At 37.8% G+C, this 23,885-nt stretch overlaps 1 protein-coding gene across 17 annotated transcripts in view; it reads left to right on the top strand.

Moving 5' to 3' along the window:
• TNIK (TRAF2 and NCK interacting kinase) overlaps window positions 1-23,885 on the top strand; it is a 409,008-nt gene that overhangs the window by 246,824 nt on the left and 138,299 nt on the right. For all 17 annotated transcript variants that reach the window (XM_074031398.1, XM_074031397.1, XM_045385097.2 and 14 more), the window contains 3 exons: window positions 16,108-16,218; window positions 19,941-20,031; window positions 21,901-22,031. In XM_074031398.1, the coding sequence (XP_073887499.1) occupies window positions 16,108-16,218; window positions 19,941-20,031; window positions 21,901-22,031 (333 nt within the window). The remainder of the gene's footprint in view (window positions 1-16,107; window positions 16,219-19,940; window positions 20,032-21,900; window positions 22,032-23,885) is intronic.

The following is a 23,885-nucleotide window of genomic DNA, read 5'->3' as shown; positions in this document are numbered from 1 at the left end:
TTCCAGAGGTTTTGTATGTGCCTAACACAAAAAATTTACTGAATTAGCAAGAGCCTACTATATGCCAAATACTGTGCTGAGCTGTGTGGATCCGGTAATGGCTATTTCATGGAGAATTCCCAAAGTACTCAGCCTTGGGTAGAAGTAACTATTTTAATGCATCAGACATTTCCAGTGCAGTGGAGAAGACAGAATATAGACAGTGAATACAATCAGTGACCAAAAAAGATATAAAAATGTTAGCTCATAAAACTAACAAGATTTTCATGTCATTTAATATGAGCACTCAATCTTTGGAAATGAACCATTGGGATTATTTTTTTCCATGAGACTCATCTCCAAATTTAAAAGAAAAATTATTTGGGGGTAAACATTTTATATAGTTTATGTGATTCTAAAAAAGTTACAGTAGGTTTTAATTGTGGCCTCTAAATGTATAATAGATGTAAATATGAATATTAAACACACAAAAGTAGTGGGAGAAAATAAATGTGACTGTGTAGTACTAAAGAGAGATATATGACAACAAAGGGATACACCATAAAATAGAATTTTGATGGACTTGACTATATACATATTTTAAATGTCTTTTTTTTTTTTTTTGAGACGGAGTCTCGCTCTGTCGCCCAGGCTGGAGTGCAGTGGCGTGATCTCGGCTCATTGCAAGCTCCGCCTCCCGGGTTCACGCCATTCTCCTGCCTCAGTCTCCCGAGTAGCTGGGACTACAGGCGCCCACAACCGTGCCCGGCTAATTTTTTGTATTTTTAGTAGAGACGGGGTTTCACCGTGGTCTCGATCTCCTGACCTTGTGATCCGCCCACCTCGGCCTCCCAAAGTGCTGGGATTACAGGCATGAGCCACCGCGCCCGGCCTTAAATGTCTTCTTAACAAAAAACATAAAGTAAAAATGCAAATAACTGAGTAAAAATATTCCTTTTATATATAATGAGCAAAGAATTTAGTAGCCTTCAGAGATGAAGCATTTTTATAAATCAATAGGAAAAACATGAAATTACTAATAGCAAGATTAAGGAAAATGTTACAACCAAAAAAGTAAGCAATATCAATTAACAATAAAGGTGTTATTAAAAGGCTATTCTTACTAACAATATAAATCCACAAGAAAACAACAGATACCATTTCTTGCCTAGTAGATTGGCAAAGATTTTTTTTTAATTATAATGTCCGGGATGGACACTCATACCCACTGCTCATGGAATGAACACTGGTTCAACTTATTAACTCAAGGGCAGTTGGCATACACACACACACACACACGCACGCACACACACACACACACACCCCTTCCAAAGCCAGCACCTTACTTTTGACTCCATATTTTCACAGGCAGGAATGTGTCCTAAGTAAAGTCACTTATTTAGGTAACTACATATAAAGATGTATGTAGAAGTTAACCAATAGGGAGTCACTTAAGGGAGAGTGCAGACAATTAAAATGATGTAGCTCCACATTTCTAAATGGAGAAGTATTAACAATTGTAGTAGGGGCTGGGCACAGTGGCTCACGCCTGTAATCCCAGTACTTTGGGAGGCCAAGACGGGTGGATCACTTGAGGTCAGGAGTTTGAGACCAGCCTGACCAACATGGTGAAACCCTGTCACTACTAAAAATATAAAAAAATTAGTGGGGTGTGGTGGTGACTGCCTGTAATTCCAGCTACTCTAGAGGCTGAGGCAGGAGAATTGCTTGAACTCGGGAGGCGGAGGTAGCAGTAAGCTGAGATAGCGTCACTGCACTCCAGCCTGTGTGACAGAGCGAGACTCTGTCTCACACACACACACACACACAAATAATAAAATAAAATAAAATAAAATAGGACTTTGTAAAGCCTTTTGAAGAAGTTATAATTAGATATAGTATGTTTTCATTTTTGTGGAAAAAATACACATGTAGTGACATGGTGGGGATATCTGATATAATGTATACTAATTGTGTTGAAAATATTTATTTTGAGGTGGTAATTTCAGTAATTTTATTTTAAAAACATTTTTCTTTTTTACGTCTGCTTTTTTTTTTTTTTTTTTTTTTTTTTTTTGAGACGGAGTCTTGCTGTGTCTCCCAGGCTGGAGTGCAGTGGCGTGATCTCGGCTCACTGCAAGCTCCGCCTCCCGGGTTCACGCCATTCTCCCGCCTCAGCCTCCCAAGTAGCTGAGACTACAGGCGCCCGCCACCACGCCCGGCTAGTTTTTTGTATTTTTAGTAGAGACGGGGTTTCACCATGTTAGCCAGGATAGTCTCGATCTCCTGACCTCGTGATCCACCCGCCTCGGCCTCCCAGAGTGCTGGGATTACAGGCTTGAGCCACCGCGCCCGGCCCGTCTGCTTTTTTTTTTTCTAATCTTTCTGTTTAGTACATTTTCTTTTAGAGACAGGGTCTTGCTCTGTCCTCTGGGCTGGAGTGCGGTGGCACAGTCATAGCTCACTGTAGCCTTAAATACCGTAGCTCAAGCGATCCTGCTGCCTCAGCCTTCTGAGTAGCTCGGACTACAAGTGCACGCCACTATGCCCAGCTAATTTATTTGTTTTTTGTCTCACTTTCTTGCCCAGACTGGTCTCAAACTTGCGGTCTCAAGCGATTCTCCTGCCTTGGCCTCCCAAAGTGCTGGGATTACAGGTGCAAGCCGCTGTACCTGACCTGAAATTTCTCTTAAGTTCAGCATCTGAACCCTTTCTGCTGCTTCTTTTGTTATTGCTACCACTGGGAGGTCCTTGCTCCTTATAAAAAACTGTCTGCTCTCTGAGGGCAAGGATTGTGTCTTTTGCCTCCCTCTGCAGCATTTGGAAGGCACTGGGTAATATGCTGACAAAATCATTGGTTTATGAATGAAAATTATATTGTTAGTACAAAACCTGGTTGCAACAGGTACTTTTTGAGAGCTCAGTTTCCCTGAGGCCTGCAGATTCAACAGCATATGATGAGGTGGCATGAGTTAAGATTTCTTTGTGTTTCCAAAGGACTTCTACATTGTCAACAATTTAGCATTTTAGCAATGACCCTGAATTGCCAGAAGCTGCAGCAGATGACACGTAGAGAATGATAGCTATTATCCTGCCAGTTCATTATCAGCACCCTGGAAGTCCCCCTTGTGCTCCCTCTCAATCACTGCCACCCCAAGGAAAACTGGTATCCTGACTTTTTTCTCCCAATTGTATTAAGATATAATCAACAAATAAAAATTGTATATTGGCTGGGCGTGGTGGCTCATATCTATTATCCCAGTGCTGTGGGAGAGTAAGGCTGGGAGAATTGCTTGAGCCCAAGAGTCTGAGACTAGCGTGGGCAACATAATGAAACCTCATCTCTACCAAAAAAATTAAAATAAAAAAAAAAGAGAAAAATGATTTGTATATTGTTGGTGAGGATGTAGAGAGAAGGGGACCCTTGTATACTGTTGGTGGAAATGTAAGTTGGTACAGTCATATGGAAAATACTATAGAGGTTTCTGAATAAATTGGAAATAGAACTACCTTATGATCCAGAAACCCCACTTCTGGGTATATTTCCAAAGGAAATAAAATCAGTATCTCAAAGAGGCATCTGAGCTCCTGTGTTCATTGCAGCATTTTTCATGATAGCCAAGGAATGATAGCTATTTTACAGTTGTCTGTAGAAAGGTGTTTTCTTTGGTCAGGGCTATGGTTCTCAATTTTAAAAAAGCATTAATATAGCTTTAGAACCATCTCCCAGCTTATCACCTGAGCTGGAACAGCTATTTCTAGATAAGTCACACCTAACTATTAATCTCCTTCATTTTGTGAGATGGGCCAGATAGGATAGTTGGTTTTCACATTAAGTTGAATTATTAAAATTGGGGTAGTTGGGGTGTTTATTTACAACTCGTTGATTGAGGGAAGGAGAGGGGTGGTCAATAGGGCTTGACTCTTTTTCACTTTTTTCCAGATCCTGGGATGTTTTAAGCTGGAAGGAGAATTAGTCATGATAGACTTTGCTGGGTCCAGTGAAGTTAATTGACTTTCCCCGGGCCTCAAAACTCATTAGTGGATGATGCAGGACCAGATTGCAGACATCCTAAAACATAACACTTTAGCTTGGTCGGAAGTTCTGTGAAAGCCCCCTGGAAGTTTTTGTTAAAAAGTGAGCAAAATCTTCAGTCCATTTTCAGATAGGTACTTGGAGAAAGCAGCACGCCTGCTGGCATCTGCATGGTGTTAATGGAAGGTATTGTACTCTGGAAATGAGTCACTTCCCACTAGTTCTCACCCTGACCAATTGCTCTTCTCATGGAGATGGCTGTTGTCGCTGGGAACCAAGAGCCTGATGTGTATGTGTTCATTTATTTATTCCCCAGTCATTCATTCATTCTTCCATATATAAATATAAAATATATATATGAACATATATATCTCCATATATTCATTTACTCATCTGTATATACATATATATGTATATGTGTATATATATCATATCATCATATATATACATGGCTAGTATATATACATATATCTGGCTAGGCACAAGGCAGTCTTCCAAGCACTCAGGATATAACAGTGAACAAAATTTATGAAAGTCCTTATTTTAATGCAGCTTACATTCTTGCTGTAGATTACAAACAATAAACATAATAAATAAGACAATTACAGAAGACGCTGGAAACTGGTAAGTGCCTGGTAGAGTATTAATGGGGAATGCAGGTAAGGGTTGCAATGTGCTATGGACGAAACATTTGTGTGTCCCCAAAATTCACATATTGAAATCCTAACCTTCAAAGTGATGGTATTAGGAGGTGAGGCCTTTGGGAGGTGATCAGTGATGAGGGTGGAGCCCTTATAAATGGGATTAGTACCCTCATAAAAAGAACCCCCAGAGCTCCCTTGCTATCTTTCTGAGAAATTAACAGTCTGCAACCTGGGGCCAGCTCATGCAGGGCTTTGCAGGCCATTGAAAAGACCTTGGCTTTTACTCTGCATTCGATGGGAGAGCCATGGAAGGTTTTGAAGGTGGAGTGAGGGGGATGGGATCTGACCCACATACTGAAGGGGTCACTTCATTTGCTGGGTTGCGAATAGACCAGATGGGTCAAGGAGAGAAACAGGAAACCAGTTAAGGAACCGTTTTAGTAAGTGAATCCTCTTCCTGAACTTGACGAAGGGGATCTGTAAGTAGTGAGCACTTCCAAACTGGAACCTATGGGGATGGATTCTGCCATCACATTTGGCTTACCCCACTTCAGTTCAATGCAATTAACTGCAGGTGACAAAATATGGAAGTTACAGCTCCTACATTCTGCCAAGTTTGAAGGACAGGGCCTAGCACTTGTCAGACTCGTGTCTATGCAGAAGGTTGCTCTGACCATCCCCTCTAGCAATCGTCCAGTAGCTTCTTTGTTACCGAAGATGAAGATAAAAGCTGGAAGGCCTCATGAGGGCAAGAGCATCATTTCTTTTCCTAGTTGCTCTATGTGGTGACAAATCAAGAAACAATTAGGAAGAGGAAAGACAGAAACATAATAGGAAATTAATATCAGATTACAATATTGGTGGGAACACGGTCATAAAATATAACAGTACATACTTATTCCCAGGCCTCTGACTCTCTAAATTTGGGGCATTCTGTGTTAATAAGAACAATGGTAGGAAATATTTATCACCTGCTTACCATGTGCCAAGTACTGTACTTGTTTACTTTGTCATGTTATCTTATTAGATCTTTGCAGTCATTCTGCAAATTAAGTATCCCTACTCTGCAGATGGAGGAAACTAGGCTCAGAGAGTCCAGAAGTTTGTCCAAGGTCTTATAGCAAGTCCATGATGAAGCCGGCGTGCTAGCTAACCCCAAGCTGTCTGATTCCAGAATCAAGCCCTTAAACCTTACACTTGTCTCCTTTGGTCATGAAAAATAGTTCTGATATGAGAAGCTGATGTTCTAAATAGGATTGAAGATTTATGTTTAAATTTAGTTTGACTTCACCTTTAATCTGTACTCCTCTGTTTACCCAATATTCGTAGAGGATAGTAAGGCCTGTTAGCTACTAATAAGAGTGCTGTAAACTCTAAGAAATACATTTTGAAAAGTGCATTAGGCGCTTTGGGAATGTTTTATCAAATAATTGCAAAGGTCATAGATAGTTGACTCTTTGGACTAGTGGCATTTTGTTAGGATTACGTTTATATAAAAATATTATGAATTATATAGAGGCACGGCCTAAAGCAACTAAAAGCAACACTTTCTAACATTTATTCCCTGTATTCAGACTACATGAAATATTCCCCAGATATTTATTTTGCTGTGTCTGGAAGACAGGTTTGCATATATCCCACTAGCCAATATGTGTCCTGTTTCGGGTGTCTGATTGAATTATAATCTGTAAGAATCCTATCAGTCTTGTTGTAGAGATAAACTCTTGTTTAGCACTAGCTCTTTGTGGAAATACAACTACTTCAGATAATGGCCAAGTAATTCTCCTTTATCAACTGCTCAGGGTCTGATCCGGAAATCAAAAAAGGGAGCCCTTTCAATAAAGATTCTGATCTCTCGGAAACAAGGCAAGCTCTGACACACAACATCGCATTCTGCTGCCTATCAGTGATGAGAGGCTCTCCATTTTGCTGCATGCCATTCAGACACTGGGAAGCAGTGAGAAATACTGTTTAGTAAATGAACTAATTTCTCAAAAATTACAATGTGAACTCACGCATATTTTGCTGTCTTTTTTGATACCACCATAATACAGGGCTAGAATATCTTGTAACAGGAAATAAGTTTGTAATCATCTTCTGAAATGTAGGGTGGTCAAGTAAGATAGCAGATTTTTGCCCTGTAATGGCTCAATAAACTATTCATCAAGTTTTAACACTGTACACTTGCAGAGCCAAGAGTTAAGAAATTATATCATGTACGTTTTAAGGAGAAAGATTCTAACAGCCTGGGAATCTGGAGACCCAGAGTCAAACCTCAGCAGAACCAGTGTGTCTGGCATTTGGGTTCTACTTTATAAAAATGATAATGTTATACTAGTTCTTAGTTGGCAAACTGGCAGCCTGGAGGCTAAATGCTGCCATGATAAATATGTTGAGTTTGGTTCACATAAGGTGGTGGTGGTTTAATTATGCCAACATTAGGAAAACTGAGCAGTTTCACAGAAAAGTCTGGATTCCTGGAAAAGTTTTGAAAAATTAAATAATCTAGAAATATTGGTCCTGAAATTTCAAATAGTAGCAATATTTTAGAGCAGTGTACCAGCTATTTAGAGGGCACATATAATTCTAATTTGCACCAGAGGCCCCAACATCCTCTGTTGTCTTCCATACATACTAAATTTCATGTATTCACATTACTTGCCCAGCCCCTGTGTGAGATCATCTCAGAATGAGATACTGGGATGAACTAAGAAACAAACTCATTCAACTACCCATGAAAGGTCCTTGCACTTGTCAGACTCGTGTCTATGCGGAGGGCTGCTCTGACCATCCCCTCTAGCAATTGTCCAGTAGCTTCTTTGTTACCAAAGTTGAAGATAAAAGCTATGGAAGCCCTCATGAGGGCAAGAGCATCATTTCCTTTTTTAGACTCTGCATTGATGTTGGCCACAACTCCTAAACCTAATTCTGCAGTATTTTGGATTTACATTGCTATGGCATCTTGGCTTCGTAAAAATAATGCCCACTTCAATTTTGTTTGTTTTAACATTTAAATGTTAGGTACTGCAGATAATGCCATTAAAAATTTAACCACCGTTGTGTGACCTGGAGGTTGTAGGAAAAAAAAAAATTAGTCACTCACAGCTGAATCTTTCGAGTAGTAAAAATTTATCTTTTGTTAGTGCTGTGTATCAGAAATGAGACTTTCGAAACTTGTTTTGATTAGTGTTTGTTATTTTATAAGTAAATAACTCCTTTCCTTCATATACAGAGCCTAGGTCACTTGTCTGGAGGAGTTATTTAGTCTTGTTATTTGTGAGCAGAAATTTTTAAAAGGTTGAATTTGGCAGAGATATATATGCCTAACATGGTAAGAGGAATGATTGTAAACAGTCTCCCAGTTTCAGAGCTGCCACTTTGCAAGACCTATAGAGACACAAGGTAAGTTACGTAGACAGAAACAGATCTGAAGCTACACGTAAATTAATACTTTGCAACTAGTGTGAATTGAACTTTAATAGAGCCATTTTATGAAATAATGGGTGATTCTTTGATAAGAATGTGCAATTGATCTCTTCTTTTGTCCCAAAGAATTTCATTTGAACTTTGTTTAAACTTCTTTTCATCTAAGCGAAAGGAAGACTTGATATGTACTCAAAGTTATTTTGCTAATGGTCCATACAACCCTTTTGATTCCTTTTTTTAGATGACTTTTGAGCCAAAGTCTATGTACCTACTTATGCTGTGTTTCTCAAAATCCTCAACAATCAAGATGATTAGTCCTAAATGCTCTAAAGCTAGCAATTTCTTTTCTTTTTCTATTTTCAACCTGTCTGAAAACTGGCTCACCATTCCTCACCCCACATTCTTCTATTTGGGTGTAACATTCTGAGATGCGGAGTTGCAAATTTCTTCAACCTTAAAGTTAGCTTCTATGATTGGATCTTTGGACAAAATTGACATGTAGTGACTTATTCCTACCAAAAAAAAAATATATATATATATGCAGAAAACTTTACATGCATACTGTGAAATTTGACTCCAGACACCAAATACAAGATGCAGCTAATGTCCATAACATTTCCTTGAATGCTGTCGTACTGACTCTGGGTTGTCTGTCTCTTTAGACATAGGCAACTTGAGCATTTATAGTGGGCCTGTCCTTTGGGCCGACTTGCTGTTGATAAAAATACTAGTTGGCTCAGTATATTGAAACTTTCTTTGCCATGTTCAAGGTATAGAGTTGTTCACTATCCAGAAGCTTTATTACAAAGTCTAGGACACTTCCCATCCTTGGAACTCAAATTTTTATCTTTGGAAGTCTTAAAATTTATAGTTCAAGCATTCTCTTTCCCAGTCTAAAAATATAATTCAGAAGCCAAGAGGTTTTTTATACACACGCGCACACACACACACACACACACACACACACACAGAGTACATGCTAGTTTAAAAATGAATGTAAAAGGCCATTGAAGTTGCTTTTTAAAAGTTGAAATTCCCAGGCTTTACTTTACTTCAGTTGATTGAAATGATACATGTATTCATATGTATACCTACCAATTTTTATATTTTGTATTTCTATACACACATTTTATATTTTGAGACTTAAACTACCTTTTGCATATAAAGCAGCCTTCTGTACCAAAGTTACTGAGTTTGGACTTTGTTTCCACTATCATAAATCATGCAGATGAGATCTGTGGTTATTTTCAGCCACACATGATGAAAATACTCTGTGCCTCATTGATGTTTCTGGGTTAAATCTTTGCAGAATTGTGTTCTTGGAAGTTTATTCTTCCTATTATTTATTTTTATTTATATTTATTTGTTTATTTCTTTTGAGATAGAGTTTCGCTCTTGTTGCCCAGGCTGGAGTGCAATGGCATGATCTCGGCTCACCGCAACCTTCGCTGCCTGGGTTCAAGCAACTCTCCTGCCTCAGCCTCCCGAGTAGCTGAGATTACAGGCATGCACCACCACACCTGGCTAATTTTGTATTTTTAGTAGAGATGGGGTTTCTCCATGTTGGTCAGACTGGTCTCGAACTCCCGACCTCAGGTGATCCACCCGCCTTCGCCTCCCAAAGTGCTGGGATCATAGGTGTGAGCCACCCTGCCTGGCCCCTATTATTTTCTTAGGGTGCCCTTTAAACTGCTTGGTGCAAACTCTTCTCACTTCAGGAAGACCTTCATCTTCCCGCTTGCACCTCTTCCTGCCCCCTGCCTCCAACCCCTCCTTTTACTGTAAAAGAGAAGGGATGTGTTAGCAGTCATTTATTCTTGTGGGTGACTGACTAGTGACATTTGGGAGGAATTAGTTCCTGTCAGGGTATACTGGGTAAGTATCTGCAGTTGTAAAATAACATCGTAAGACTTCGTTTCTCATTACAGGAACTTAAAACCAATAAACTAGCAAGGGAGTGAACACTTTAGAGACCCCAGGAATCATCCAAACCTTTGACTGCCTTTGAGAGTAAATCTTTTAAAATTCTTTCAGAGGTTATTAGGGCTGGAAAGGGAAGTTTAGAAGCGACCACATCTGGTGATTCCATGCTAAAGGCCCCCTGTCTCTTGTGAAGAGAGAACCTCAGTGCTGACTCAGTATTCTGAAATGTCTTCTGGAATCAGCTGAGGCTGAAGACCCTTTAAATACTGTCCTGGAGAGGGGAGAAGCACAGGAAGGCATACTGAGTAACCCCGACCAACCTCTACGAGAAAACATCCTACTTGTCAGAAACACGACGACTAACAAAAACTGCTGACAATCAACCATGCAAATTGTGATGTGTCAGAACTCTTTGGCTTTTAAAAATTAACCTTTGTTATTTAGATAGTAATAACTACCCATGTCTAAATAATCCAAGCAATTCTTTTCTCTAATAAGTTGGTTGCTCCACACTGTGCTTTTTATGGACACCTCTTCCAGGTTCAGGCCAAGTCCCCATCCTGCCCCCAACCACCTTCAGCTTGACCTTCCTTCTTTCTTCTCAAGTGGTATGCATGTTTATTTAAGTTTCTGACCCAGTTGTATATTTAGGTGGTGTTGAGTGAAAATTTCAAGTGTAAGATTCATTCAAAATTCCCCCACCCCCATCACTACTGCCTTCCAAATAAAAAGATCCATTGCCCTGGAATGCACCGCTGTGTCTTCTTGCTGTGTGGTACAAACTTAAAAAAAAGACATGTGTCCCTGGTGCCCTTTCATTAATAGAGGTTTTAGAAAAATGTGCCCAGTGCCTTTGGCAAACATCTTTCAGACCTGTCTCTTCACCATCCAAGTGAAGTGGACATTAGGGAGGTATTGATGCTATCTTCCATGTCAGAAACTCTTTCTTTTTGCATTTTTATAAATGCAAAATAGACCAAAGAATAGAAACATCATAAATACATCTTGAGATTTTTGGCTGCTAGGAGCTTTATATCCACAGACACAATTAATGTTCACATCAAACCTGTAAGGTCGATGCTTTTATTTTGTATTTTATCAGAGTGGTAGTGGTGGGGACAGAGACAGTGCTAAGCCCAGGGTGGCTGGGGAACATACCCAAGGACACATAACTAGTAATTGAGGGAGCAACGTGCTTTCACCGTGCTCAAGTTACTTAATGAGCATAGACTATGGATAATGGGCAGACTGTAACTAAGCTCTATTTCCAAATACAGAAAAAGGAAGTTAGGTGAAGAAGAATTAACGAAGTATTTGTAAATCACTTCACCCAGTGCCTGGCACATGGTAAATTCTCAGTAAATGTTAGAAAATATTATTATCCCAGTATGAACTCTTTGAGAACTTTCTTTCAGGGAGAATGTTAATGACCCATTATTTCTTACTTGTGAGATGTGAAGTTATTGACTTATCACTGCTGAGCTTGGCATGTTGAGCTCTGTTTCTGTTTATTAATGTGATGAGGTTACTTATGGGGAGGGAGGGTCCCTGCTGTGCGGAGGCAGTAATTATCAGCGTTGCTGTGTGGCTGTAGGAACCGATTGCTAGCAAGTGCTGTTTTTTTTTTTCTTTTTTTTTGTTTTTTAATTCCATTATATAATTTAACAATCATTTTGTTCCATAGTGAGATGAAAGGAATTTAGCAGCCTTTAGCTGGAGCTGAATGGAAAAGCAAATTATAGAAATCACTGACAGTAGTGCCTGGCTAGAGTAGGATTGTTTTCTACTGAATATTTGAAAGTATTTTGTCCAATCTAATTTTGAAAGACTCGAGTCACTGGGCTTCCATTGCTTTCCTTGGGAGCTATAATTACATGGCCTAATAGAGCTCAGTGGTGGGACATTTTCTCCAGCTGATACAGGAGCAATGGATGTATTCACAGGAGGCCTGGTCAATGTACTTTTCAAAATGGGATTTAAGAGAAGGGACACAAACATGTTTTGCTAACTCAGGAAAATATTCGTTTCCTGCTACCAAAAGATGTTTCTTTGGTCCATCCTGCTGGCATTGAACCCTGATTTGCTGCATAATGGGACTTTCTTTAACTTTGTGTTGTGGAGAATCCTAAACATATACAAAAATAGGCAGAACAGTGTAAAGAACACCTATGTGCCCAAAACTAGCCCCAACAGCCTTTAACCAGCAGCCAATTCCACCCATCCACATGCCCATCTACGTTGCCCCTTCTAGTTAGTTTGAAACAAAACTTATATCATTTTTTAAAATTCTGATAACATAAACATAACATAAAATTTACCTAAATTTTAACTGCTTTAGAATGTATAACTCATTATGATTAAATATAGTCACAATGTTATGCAATCATCATGAGTGTCTAGTGCCAGCACATTTCCATCACCCCAAAAGAAGATGGTGTACCCATTAAGTAGTCATTCCTGTTACCCCTACCCCCAGTCCCTGGCATCCACTAGTCTGCTTCTGTCTCTATGGATTGCCTGTTTTGGATATTTCATAGAAATGGAACCATACAATATATGGCCTTTTTTGTCTGGCTTCTCTTTCACTTAGCATAATGATTTCGTGATTCATCCACATATCATGCATCAGTATTTCATTCCGTTCCGTGGCTGAATAATATTTTATTGTACGGATATCCCACATTTTGTTTATCTCTTCTTCTGTTGATGGACATTTTGGTTATTTCTGCTTTTTGTCTATTGTGAATAGTGCTACTTTGAACATTCATGTACAAGTTTTTGTTTGAACACCTGTTTTCAGTTCTTTTGAGTATACATCTAGAAGTGGAATTGCTGAATCATGTGTCAACTCTATGTGTAACTTATTGAGGAACCCATTAACTGTTCACCACAGTGACCGAGTACCATTTTACATTACCATTAGCAATGTATAGAGGTTCCAGTTTCTCCACATCCTCACCAATACTTGTGATTTTCCGCCTTCTTTTCTTCTTAAATTAATATCCATCCTAGTAGATTTAAAGTGATATCTCATTGTGGTTTTGGTATTTTCCTAATAACTAATGACATCAAGCATCTCTACATGTCATTGTTAGCCATTTGTATGTCTTCTTTGGAGGAATGTCTATTCAAGTCCTTTTCTCATTTTTAAATTGGGTTGCTTGTCTTTCTATTATTGAGTTGTAAGAGTTCCTTATATATTCTGGATAGTAGACCTTTATCAGATATATGATTTGCAGATACTTTTCCCATTCTGTGGGCTGTCTTTTCACTATCTTGATAGTGTTCTTTCATTCACAAATGTTTATAATTTTGATAAAATTAATTTTTTCTATTTTTTTTTTAAATTGTGGTGCTTGTGCATTTGTTGTCATATCTAAGAAGCCATTGCTAAATCTAAGGTCAAGGAGAGTTACCCCTATGATTTCTCCTGAAAGTTTTATCGTGTTAGCTCTTATATTTAGGTCTTTGATCCATTTTGAGTTATTTTTTTTGTATAGCGTGTGAGGTAAAGGTATAACTTTTTTTGCATGTGAATATCCAGTTGTCTCAGCACTATTTGTAGAAGAAACTGTCATATAATTTTATCCGTAAGTATTTTGGCATTTTTCTCTAAAAGATAAGACCTTCTTTTTGCAAAACTACAGTACCATCATTACACTTTAAAAATATTGGCCAGGCGTGGTGGCTCACGCCTGTAATCCCAGCACTTTGGGAGGCTGAGGTGGGCGGATCACAAGGTCAGGAGATCGAGATCATCCCGGCTAACACAGTGAAACCCCTTCTCTACTAAAAATACAAAAAAAAAAAAATTTAGCCAGGTGTGGTGGTGGGTGCCTGTAGTCCCAGCTACTCAGAAGGCTGAGGTGGGAGAATGGCATGAACCCGGGAGGTGGAGCTTGCGGTGAGCTGAGATGGGACCACTGCACTCCAGCCTGGGCGACAGAGCAAGACTCTGTCTCAAAAAAAAAAAAAAAAAAATTAAGCAGATTTCTTGAGTATCATCAAATATCTAAGTCTGTATTCAGAATTGTAATTATCTCAAAATTTGTGATATCTCTCTTTTAAAAAAAAAATATCTAAATACGGTGCACCCATTTCTATTTGTTGGTATATCTTTTTAAGTGTTTTTAAATCTATAGGTTTTCTTTGCATCTCTTTTTTTCTCCCTTGCAATTTAAGTGTTGAAAAAACTCTTTGTCTTGACTAGTATCCTGGTCTAGATTTTGTTGATTGTATCCCCATGATGTTACATGTACCTCAGTCCTCTGAATTTCCTGTAAATTGGTGATTGGAGCTAGTGGCTTGATCAGGTTCAGATTTTTGTTTTTATTTTTGGCAGTACTACTTCCTAGGTAATGTGTGTTCTTTTATCAAGAGGCAAATTGTATTTACTTTTTAAAATGTTAACAGTCATTGATGATCACTGCGTGAGTCTGCTAGCTTATTAGGAGGCACAAAATGCTGGCATTCTAATTCTACTATGTCTTCTTCATTTATTAGATGGAATACCTACTTTTGTATGAGGAGAAACTTTCTCTCTTTTATTATTCAACTACCCAGTGGTAAGATTTGTATAAAAAAGGCAGTATAGACTCTTCAGTCTTTCCTTTTATTTGCCAGCTCTCAAAATAAGTTGGTTTGTTATTTTTTTCTAACAGTGCCAGTCATATCCTTTGGGTGGGGGGTGACTTTGTTAAGGCATTTAATTAAGCACATTTAAAGTGTTTCTACACATTGGAGCTATTACTCTTATCAATGCTCAAATTATTCCATCTTTCACCACTGGGATTCTCATCAAATTGAATCCTTTTTGACATGATTTTGTGGTCTTTGATAGTTTCTGGGCTATTACATATTGTAATTTCCCAACTTTTATCTGGTTGGAATGTAATCTACTTGTGGCACTTCCCAAATTTCCCTATAAACACTTATAGGTCTTGAAACTTCTCTGGCTTCTTGGAAGAGGTGGAAAGGTTTCCCTAGCCTTTATGGAATCATAAGAAGACAAGTCAGAACAGGCTTTGGAAACTCACTCATGAAATGCGTTTCATGAGCTTTTATTCAGTTTCCATTAGGTATACAAAGAAAAAGAAAATATAGTTTCTGCCTGAAGATTTTGGAGCCTGATGAAGTATCTTTTAGGACCTGGAAACATAGTGCTAAAATCAGGAATGTAGATTTGGACAAAGCCAAAGCCATCAATGTGATTTTATTGTGGCTCCGTTTTAGTTCTGTCTCTATTACCAAGTCAGGAATTGATTGCTAGTTATTCTGAATTCTTTTTGTATAATTATAAAAAAATACATAAGTACATAGTAAGGTGACCTTTGTTGAAGATATTTTTGAAGGTAAAAGTCTGGAAATGGATGTGTTTTTCTAAGCCTAGAAAATGCATGTAAAAGCACATAGATGGCTTTTTTTTTCCGTAGGGTCTCTACATCCCCATTAAGTAAGGGTGATGTTTATTTTCTGCCTATTTTATAAGTTGCTAAGTACTGTAATGAGTTTATATTTATAGAGTGCTTGGAGCTTTTGCATGAAAGGTGCTAAATTAGAGTTTATTGTTTATTGAATTTATTTGATGTGTCCAACCTCCTGGGAACATTCGCTGAAGTTAATTAAAAACAGATAGTTCCTACACTGACAGCCTACAGTGCCACTTACAAACCAGTAACATAAACAGTGTGCACTTCTGTAACCCTAAGTTGGGACACTAGAGAACCACAGTTCTTTCCGAAGGGGGAATAATGCTACTTTTATGTGAAAATTTGACTGCTGAGTAAAAACAGAGATATTCTCAATTTTGTCTGAGTCACCTACCTGCTCCCATTTAAAAAAAAAAAAAAAAAAGAATATGGAGAGTTTCCTGAATTTTCAACTATAACTTACAGGTTGAAAAATTTTCAAATAATGTTTCCTTTATATCATTTTGGGAATATGTGAAGGTAAAAGCTTGTGTTTTATATTTTTTTATGATTACTTTTTCTTTGCAGGAATGGCATTCCAGAGCAGCCAATTGCTTGTGCTTTCTTACCCCAACTTAATGGAAGCTGTGAAGCATCATTAAAATAATGGTTTGTTTGCTTCCTTTGCCAGTTGGTGATGGAGTTTTGTGGTGCTGGCTCTGTCACCGACCTGATCAAGAACACGAAGGGTAACACGTTGAAAGAGGAGTGGATTGCATACATCTGCAGGGAAATCTTACGGGTAGGTTATGAGTGGGGACTGGCCCACCTCCCAAAGTCTTCAAGCAACACATGATATCTTAGGAGGGACTGAATTTTGTGACTTTCCAGTGAAATTCATAAGCATATCAAAAACTCTTTAAAAGTTTATCCTGTCAGTGGTGGTGGTGCTGGTGGTAGTTTGGTGTGAAGGTCTGCTCTGATGGAAGTAAGCGCCGTTCTGGAGATAGGCCATGAGCATATTTTCATTTAGGTTGACATTGGGTGATTTATCTTAATAAGGGATTCATTTTCAATGCTGTTTCCAATTAGAAACCTGATTTTAGATCATAAAGACAGTGTTCCACTTAGGAAATGAATTATTTTAAGAGATGTTTTGATCACTCATTTATCTGTTTGTGAAAGTTTATAATTAATATATTATCTCTAATGGTGTAATACCTTCTCACCATATAAAGTTTATAAGGATTGTGTGACTTTAGTCATTCCTATACATACAACCTAGTTTAACTGATTTTACCTTTAAAAATAAATCTTTGTGACCTAATCGCTTAAACTAATCAAAATAGCTGAACAAGACTGCCTGTTTGGCCAGTTTTCCCATACATCCCCCAATCAGGAAATCTAGACAATTGTATCATATTTGCTGACCTGAGTTCAGGAAGAAGAAAGTAACTGGGCATATTTTAGTTCATTCAGACTAGCTTAATCATCCCTTCCTACTAGTATGGAGATTATTATGTCTACTGAGCATTCTTACTGGATCTTCCTGGCCATTGTTGTTTATTTATAAGCTCTGCCTTCTTAATTTAAGGGAACAAAAGTTAAAACTTTTTACTGTGTGTTCAAGGTATGCCTTTGAGAGACAGATTATATGCTTTGGGTGAATGGATGAAATGCATAGAAGTTAAAAAGAAGGAAGGCATAAGAAGATGATGTCTGTTCATTAAATGCAAACCAAATTAGGAAAAGGCAAATAGAAAATGGAATTTTAAAATTGTAACATTGATGTGAATGACTTCTATACTACAAAATATCACTGAGAAATATTAAAGAAGACCTTAATAAATGGAGGCATATATTATTTCACAGATTACTCAATATTGTTAAGATGTCATTTCTACCCAGTTTGATCCATGGTTTCATTGAACTTCCGATTAAAATTCCTATAGGTATATTTGTGGAAATTTATAAAGCTGATTTTCAAACATGTAGAAATGCAAAGGGCCAAGAATAACCAAGGCAATCTTGAAGAAGAAGAACAAAGCTGGAGGATTTATGCTACCAGTTATCAGGATTTATTATAAAGCTACTAATAAATTAAGACAGAGTAGTATTGTTACAAGATTAGACAATAGCCAAAGGAACAGAATCAAGGATCCAGGAACCAGACCCACATCATATGGACACCTGGTCTGTGACAAAAGAAAGGGTGCTTTTATCAGTAAATAGTACTTGATCAGTTGAATATCCATAAGAAAACATGAAACTTGATACCTGCTACATACCATATTCAAAAATTTATTCCAGCTGGGTTATAGATATAAATGGGAAAAATATAAAAATTAAACCTCTTAAGAAAAAACACATACATCCATGGCTTGGGGTAGGCAAAAATATAAATTATATATTTTGTGTTTTTAAACAGAAGACAAAACAAAATTTGAGGGGAAACAAGGAGGCCTGGCTGTTGATTTCCTTCACATCTGACGTTTGTCTCTGTTTTGATGTGCCATTATGCAAACTTACTTTGAATTTCTGACTTAAAATTTTGCTCATTCAGTAGAGCATGATGGATTATGTAGTCATCCTGGCCACTCAGTGGGTGCCAAGAACCTGTCAGGTCTCTAGGGCTGGATCTGCCCGATACGCCTTTCTGCACTGCTGGGGAACCCTCCAGAGGATCAGTCATTTGATCTCATCTTGGTTCTAAAAGCAGCAGGGATGTTTCATCACATGAGCATCTCTCAATACCTTTCACACATTCTCAATGTGTGGAAACAATGGCGTTCCTCCTTTTCCAGTACATTCTTGGAAATGATACCGGCATTTCAGACATGACTCACTGGAAGAGACACTTGATCACCCAAAGGTCTCTGGCCACAAGAGGTTTTAGAGATGACCTCCATGCATTGTATGATCTCATTAGAAGAACTTTTGGCTCACTTCCATGCTCTGGTATCTGCTTTCAACCACTTCAGTGGTGAAGGAGGGAAAGGGATCTTCAGTCCCTCTCTTAAGGATTTATAGGGTACATAAACACTGTGAAAACCACACATTTAAACCTGCTAGATGCCTACCTTGTGACAAACTGAACAGATAAGAAAGGCAATTTTTAAAGACCTAAACCAGTGCCTCAAACCCTTCTATAACATGGTTTATGTTTTGTGATATTTCTAAATGTATATGTGGGTCTTCTTGGACCTCTGTACTCTCATGCTGAATTTCTTTGACAAGAGAATTCAGATATCCAGTTTTGTTTCTTTTCCTGTCAACTTCATTTTTCATACCATGACTTTGTTGTTGTGGAGAAGATTAAAAGAACAAAAAATTATAAATAATAAAGTACACTTGGGTACCTGATACATTGAATTATCAAGTGTTAGCATAAAATAATTCGCTTTAAGACTCCAGTTTTAGATTCTTTTAGATTATAATTTATCTGAAAAATATCTGACTACTTTAGAGTAAGTCTGTAGGTTAAAGAATTCACACCACAAAGAAGCCAAAAACAGAGTAATTCATGAAGAAATGGAACACAAACAGGTTTAGTTGTCACTGAATAATTATCTTACATAATGAGCACAAAGTCGCAAATAGCATAAACTAAAAATGACAGTGATAAATGCCAACAAAGGAAATAGAAACTGTATTTCTTTTTAAATGTAAGGCACAATGGGTAAAGCCAATGGGAAATTTCTTGGCTGGTCTGAGAAATATTTTACTGTGCTTAATTAAAATTGTATAACGAGGCCGGCTGCTATGGCTCACACCTGGATTCCCAGCACTTTGGGAGGCTGAGGTGAGTGGATCACCTGAGGTCAGGAGTTCAAGACCAGCCTGGCCAACATGGTGAAACCCCGTCTCTACTAAAATAAATTAGCCTGGCGTGGTGGCGGGCACCTGTAATCCTAGCTACTCTGGAGACTGAGGCAGTCGCTTGAACCCAGGAGGCAGAGGTTGCAGTGAGCCTAGATCACACCATTGCATTCCAGCCTGGGCAACAGAGTAAGGCTCCGTCTCAATCAATCAATCAATCATTCAATGAAATTGGATAACAGAAAGTAAATTTTAACTTTTAAATTCAAATATTGCCAAAAATCCTGCAGGGATTCAGTTAAATCAGGTTAGTTTTCTATACAGAGAATGTGTAGATGGTTCTGTTTCAAACTAGCAAATACAGGCAGTCCTCGCTTTTCACAGTAGTATTAACTGAAACTCGTGTTCATGTTGGAACCATATAATCACTTGTGTGGTTCCCTGATACCTGATAATCAGATCCGATATGCAAGCATTTCATTAAACACAGCACCATGCATTGCAAGGACTGTCTGTGTATTTTAATGTATATTGATCAATTACCTACAGTTAGAAGAGCACTATGAGCACATGAAAGATGTGATTATAATTCTGAAAAGTATGTCTGGGTGAGTGTAAAGTTTTTGGATCCTTAACATTCAAAATAATTTATTGGCATGTTGGCTTATGCTTCTATTAACCCTTCTTAACTCTCCATCACTCCAGGGGCTGAGTCACCTGCACCAGCATAAAGTGATTCATCGAGATATTAAAGGGCAAAATGTCTTGCTGACTGAAAATGCAGAAGTTAAACTCGGTAAGAGCAGAATCCTGTGAGCCTTGGAATTGCAGGAAGTGATGAGATTATATTAACAGCTCTAAAAAATTAATGTTAATTTGCCACTGTGGATTTGGAGGGCATTGCCCTAAAAATAGAAAGGAAAATGTTTGTCTATTTTAAAAAATATTTTCTCAAGGCATTCTGAGGAATGAATTATATATAATGTGGGAACAGAACCACTGGCTTAATCAATATATAGAAATAATTGAGTTTCTTTGTTTCAGCAAAGATTAGAAGTGACAAAGTTTGAAATGGCCTCCTATATCTTACAGTTTGTTTATATTGTTGCTGCTATAACAGAGCACTAGGACCCAATTTTTTTTCCATGAAAATATACCCAGTTAGGCATATTCAGAATAATCAATTCCTGCTATCTTCCTGTAGGTTTAAGTTATATTTACATTGATTTTGTTATTACCTTGGGCTCCTGTACAAAATGAATGCTCAATATTTTCCTTTAGGTGCATACTGATTACCTCCACTTGCATCAGTGGGAGAATCCTTTTCTTTGGCATATCTATTAGAGCTCTTTCCGCAACAAATCTGGGACTGTCCAAATAAAGTAGAGAATTACCACATGCATTTGACTGTTTGGTGTATATGAGTAAGAGCATGAATTGAAAAATATCCAGTAGGATATGTGACTTGTCATCTAGAAAAGGATCACTGTCCATATGATTGTATGTTTTCAAAGAGATTTAAACATCTTCTATGTTTATATCTCAAACATTTGCTCTTCCTTTTTGTTGAAATATATGATACCCATTTTTTTTCTTAGTTAACATTTGGGGCCAAACTTTCTCATCTCATGAATATTCTCTTTTAAAAACAAAAGTATGCATTATATAGGCTAAGCAGTTATATATGTATCAACTAGATAAGCTACCCTGAGAGCTTTCTTGCATCACTAATTAACAGTTACTTGTTGAGTGTATATTATATGCCAGGCCCTGTATGACAATTTTCTATAGATTATCTCTCATAAACATCAGAGCAACTCTGTGTAGATGTCATCATCCTCATTTTACAGATTAGGAAACCGAAGCTCAGAGAGATTGATCTACTAGCCCTAGGTCATACCACTAGTAGGTGGCAGAAATGAGATACAAACTTAGGCAGTCTGACTCCAGACTTTTGCTTTTAATCACTTGCTTCGTATCCCCAAAATACTACCCTTTATGACAACCAAGCTTACTTTTTTTTAACACCTATTTTTGGTCCTTGTGAAGCCTTGGTGTAACCAAATGTAACTCTTTGTGCCTTCCTCATTGGTACACCTCATCCAGTTACACATGCAGTTTAAAAACATATTCATAGTATAGAAAAGATAGAAGCAACCCAGGTGCCCATCAACAGGTGAACAGATAAACCAAATGTGGTCCAAAAATACAATGGAATATTATTTAACCTTGAGAAGGAAGGAAATTCTTAACACATGCTACAATGTGGATGAACCTTGACAACATTATACTAAATGAAATAAGCCAGTCACAAAAAGACAAATATTGTATGATTCCACTTATACAAGGTAGTGAGAATAGTCAAATTTATAGAGAGGGAAAGTAGAATGATTGCCAGGGGCTGGGGCAAGGGAAATTGGGAGCTATTGTTTAATAGGTACAAAGTTTCAGCTGGGGAAGATGAGAAATTCTGGAGATGGATAGTGGTGAAGTTTGCACAACAATGTGGATGTACTTAGTGCCCCAGAAATGTACCCGTTAAAATGGTCAAAATTATATACTTTATGTTATGTACATTTTACCACAATAAAATAATTCACATTCATTTTATCGCTCTATAAAACCTAAGATCATAGACTTTATTTACTTTTCTCCTCTTAAATAGTGGACTTTGGAGTCAGTGCCCAGCTTGATCGAACTGTGGGCAGGAGGAATACTTTCATTGGAACTCCCTACTGGATGGCACCAGAAGTTATTGCCTGTGACGAAAACCCAGATGCCACATACGATTTCAAGGTATGACTTCTTTGTTGTGTTTCAAACCTATGCCTACCATATTATCCTGAGTCTTGCAGCGGGAGATTCTTATGTGCCTTTATATTTATGATTCATGTGACCCAAAGGGAGAACTGAAGAACATTATTTGAGTTTAAGACTTACAAGACATTCAAGTGGGGATCTTTTTAATGAATTCACCTATCTTATTTGATTGCCTGTTTGTTTTAAAAAAAAATGTTTAAATCATTTTTTATATTTTTTTGAATTTACTCTTGCTTCTTCTTATTGGAAAATACATTAGATTTCCATGTTGGTTATGGTTGAGATTTTTGGAAGAGTGTATATTCTGAGAGCTTTTTACGTTAAACTAAGATGTGAATTTGTTATCTTGGGCCATCTTTTTCTGATTGAGAATAATCTGACTTACGTCTACGATGCTCGAAGTATAATTATCTGGGGTTTCTTTTTCATGAGAGGGAATCAGATGGAATATTGGTGACTACTTTATGGTCTTTCTGTCATGTATCCTGATGTTTCATAGAAATTTGATTTGTGACTTGTTACTTTATATTATAAACTAGAAATTTGCTAATAAATTCAAAGCTGTGTTCAAGTAGATTTCTCCAAGAAGCCCTTCTCTTTTCTATTCTGCTAGCCAATAACCAAACATAAATTTGGGTTATTGCCCCTCAGTTTTATTGTCTGGACTTTTAGGTGACATGGCTTTCTAACGAATGGTGACTGAAAGTCAAGACAATAAAATTAGGGGCAATGGGATCTGGTAACTGTGTGTGGGTTTCCAGGCTGTGCATTAGGTAGAGAGACACCCTGTGGTCTTTGTGTGCATTACAGGACAACTTGGGCAAAACTTGATCTACCTGCGCTGGTTTCAGAGGTGCATGGACTTTTCACCAAAACACTTTAATGATCCTCTGTAAATACTCTCATCTAACAGATGAGGAAACTGAGGCCGAGATCTGCAGGTGCCCACCGGGTTAGTGATCATCTCAGAGTTAGCACCTGAACGCAGGTCTCCAAGCTTTCTGTTCAGAGCCCTTTCCAATATATTACCTTGCTCCTCTGTAATGTACTTCCATATAAATCTCCAATTTACCAATTGAACAGTGTATTTGGAGAATTTCACTTTTAAGGAATATTTTTAGTTTTCGACATGTGGGGTTATTATTGAAATCAGGTCTTAAAGATGCATTGCAAACATTGCAGCATTTTTGAGGCCCCGTATCTCAGTGTTGACAGAAAATTTGCCTCTTTTGGGAATTGTAAGCTTGAAGGTCTGAAAACGTAATAATCTCCCATAGATTTCCTCCTTCCTTCAAAGTTAGTCACTGTAATAACCTGACAACAATCTGTCTGAAAACAGCTGCCAAGTTAAAAATTAATCTCCTGCCAAAATAAGTGTCATTTTTTAAACTGCTAATGATAAGCATATTTAAATAATTCCATTTGCAAATCTCTTCAGAGAAACCACTACAAAATATACATCCCAGGCCAGATATGTGTGTCATGATTAGCTACAAGCAATTCTTCAAACCATAGTTATACCTAACAAGTGCTAACTAGTCTATATCTGGGCCACAGATATTCTAGATTACTATGTAACATAGCATGGGGAATCAGTGTTTGCAGCTTTCACCCTCAGCTTAATCTTTTAAGTATTGTGACTGACTGCACTATATATGGGACTTTTGTTATGTAAATAAAGTGGGTGCCTACCACTGACTTGTTTTCAGTAGGGTATCTAGAAGAGGCTTTCCTTCTGGCCAAGCAAAGCTTGGAATTAAACTGATACTTTGGTCCTCTTTCCTCAGATTATGGCTGAGGAGTATAGTTTAAAATCACTGTAAATGGTAT

This window comes from Macaca fascicularis, chromosome 2, assembly GCF_037993035.2.
Source record: "Macaca fascicularis isolate 582-1 chromosome 2, T2T-MFA8v1.1".
NCBI classification, from domain to species: domain Eukaryota; kingdom Metazoa; phylum Chordata; class Mammalia; order Primates; family Cercopithecidae; genus Macaca; species Macaca fascicularis.
Note: the sequence above shows the minus strand (reverse complement) of the source record. Positions and strands in the feature narration are given on the sequence as shown.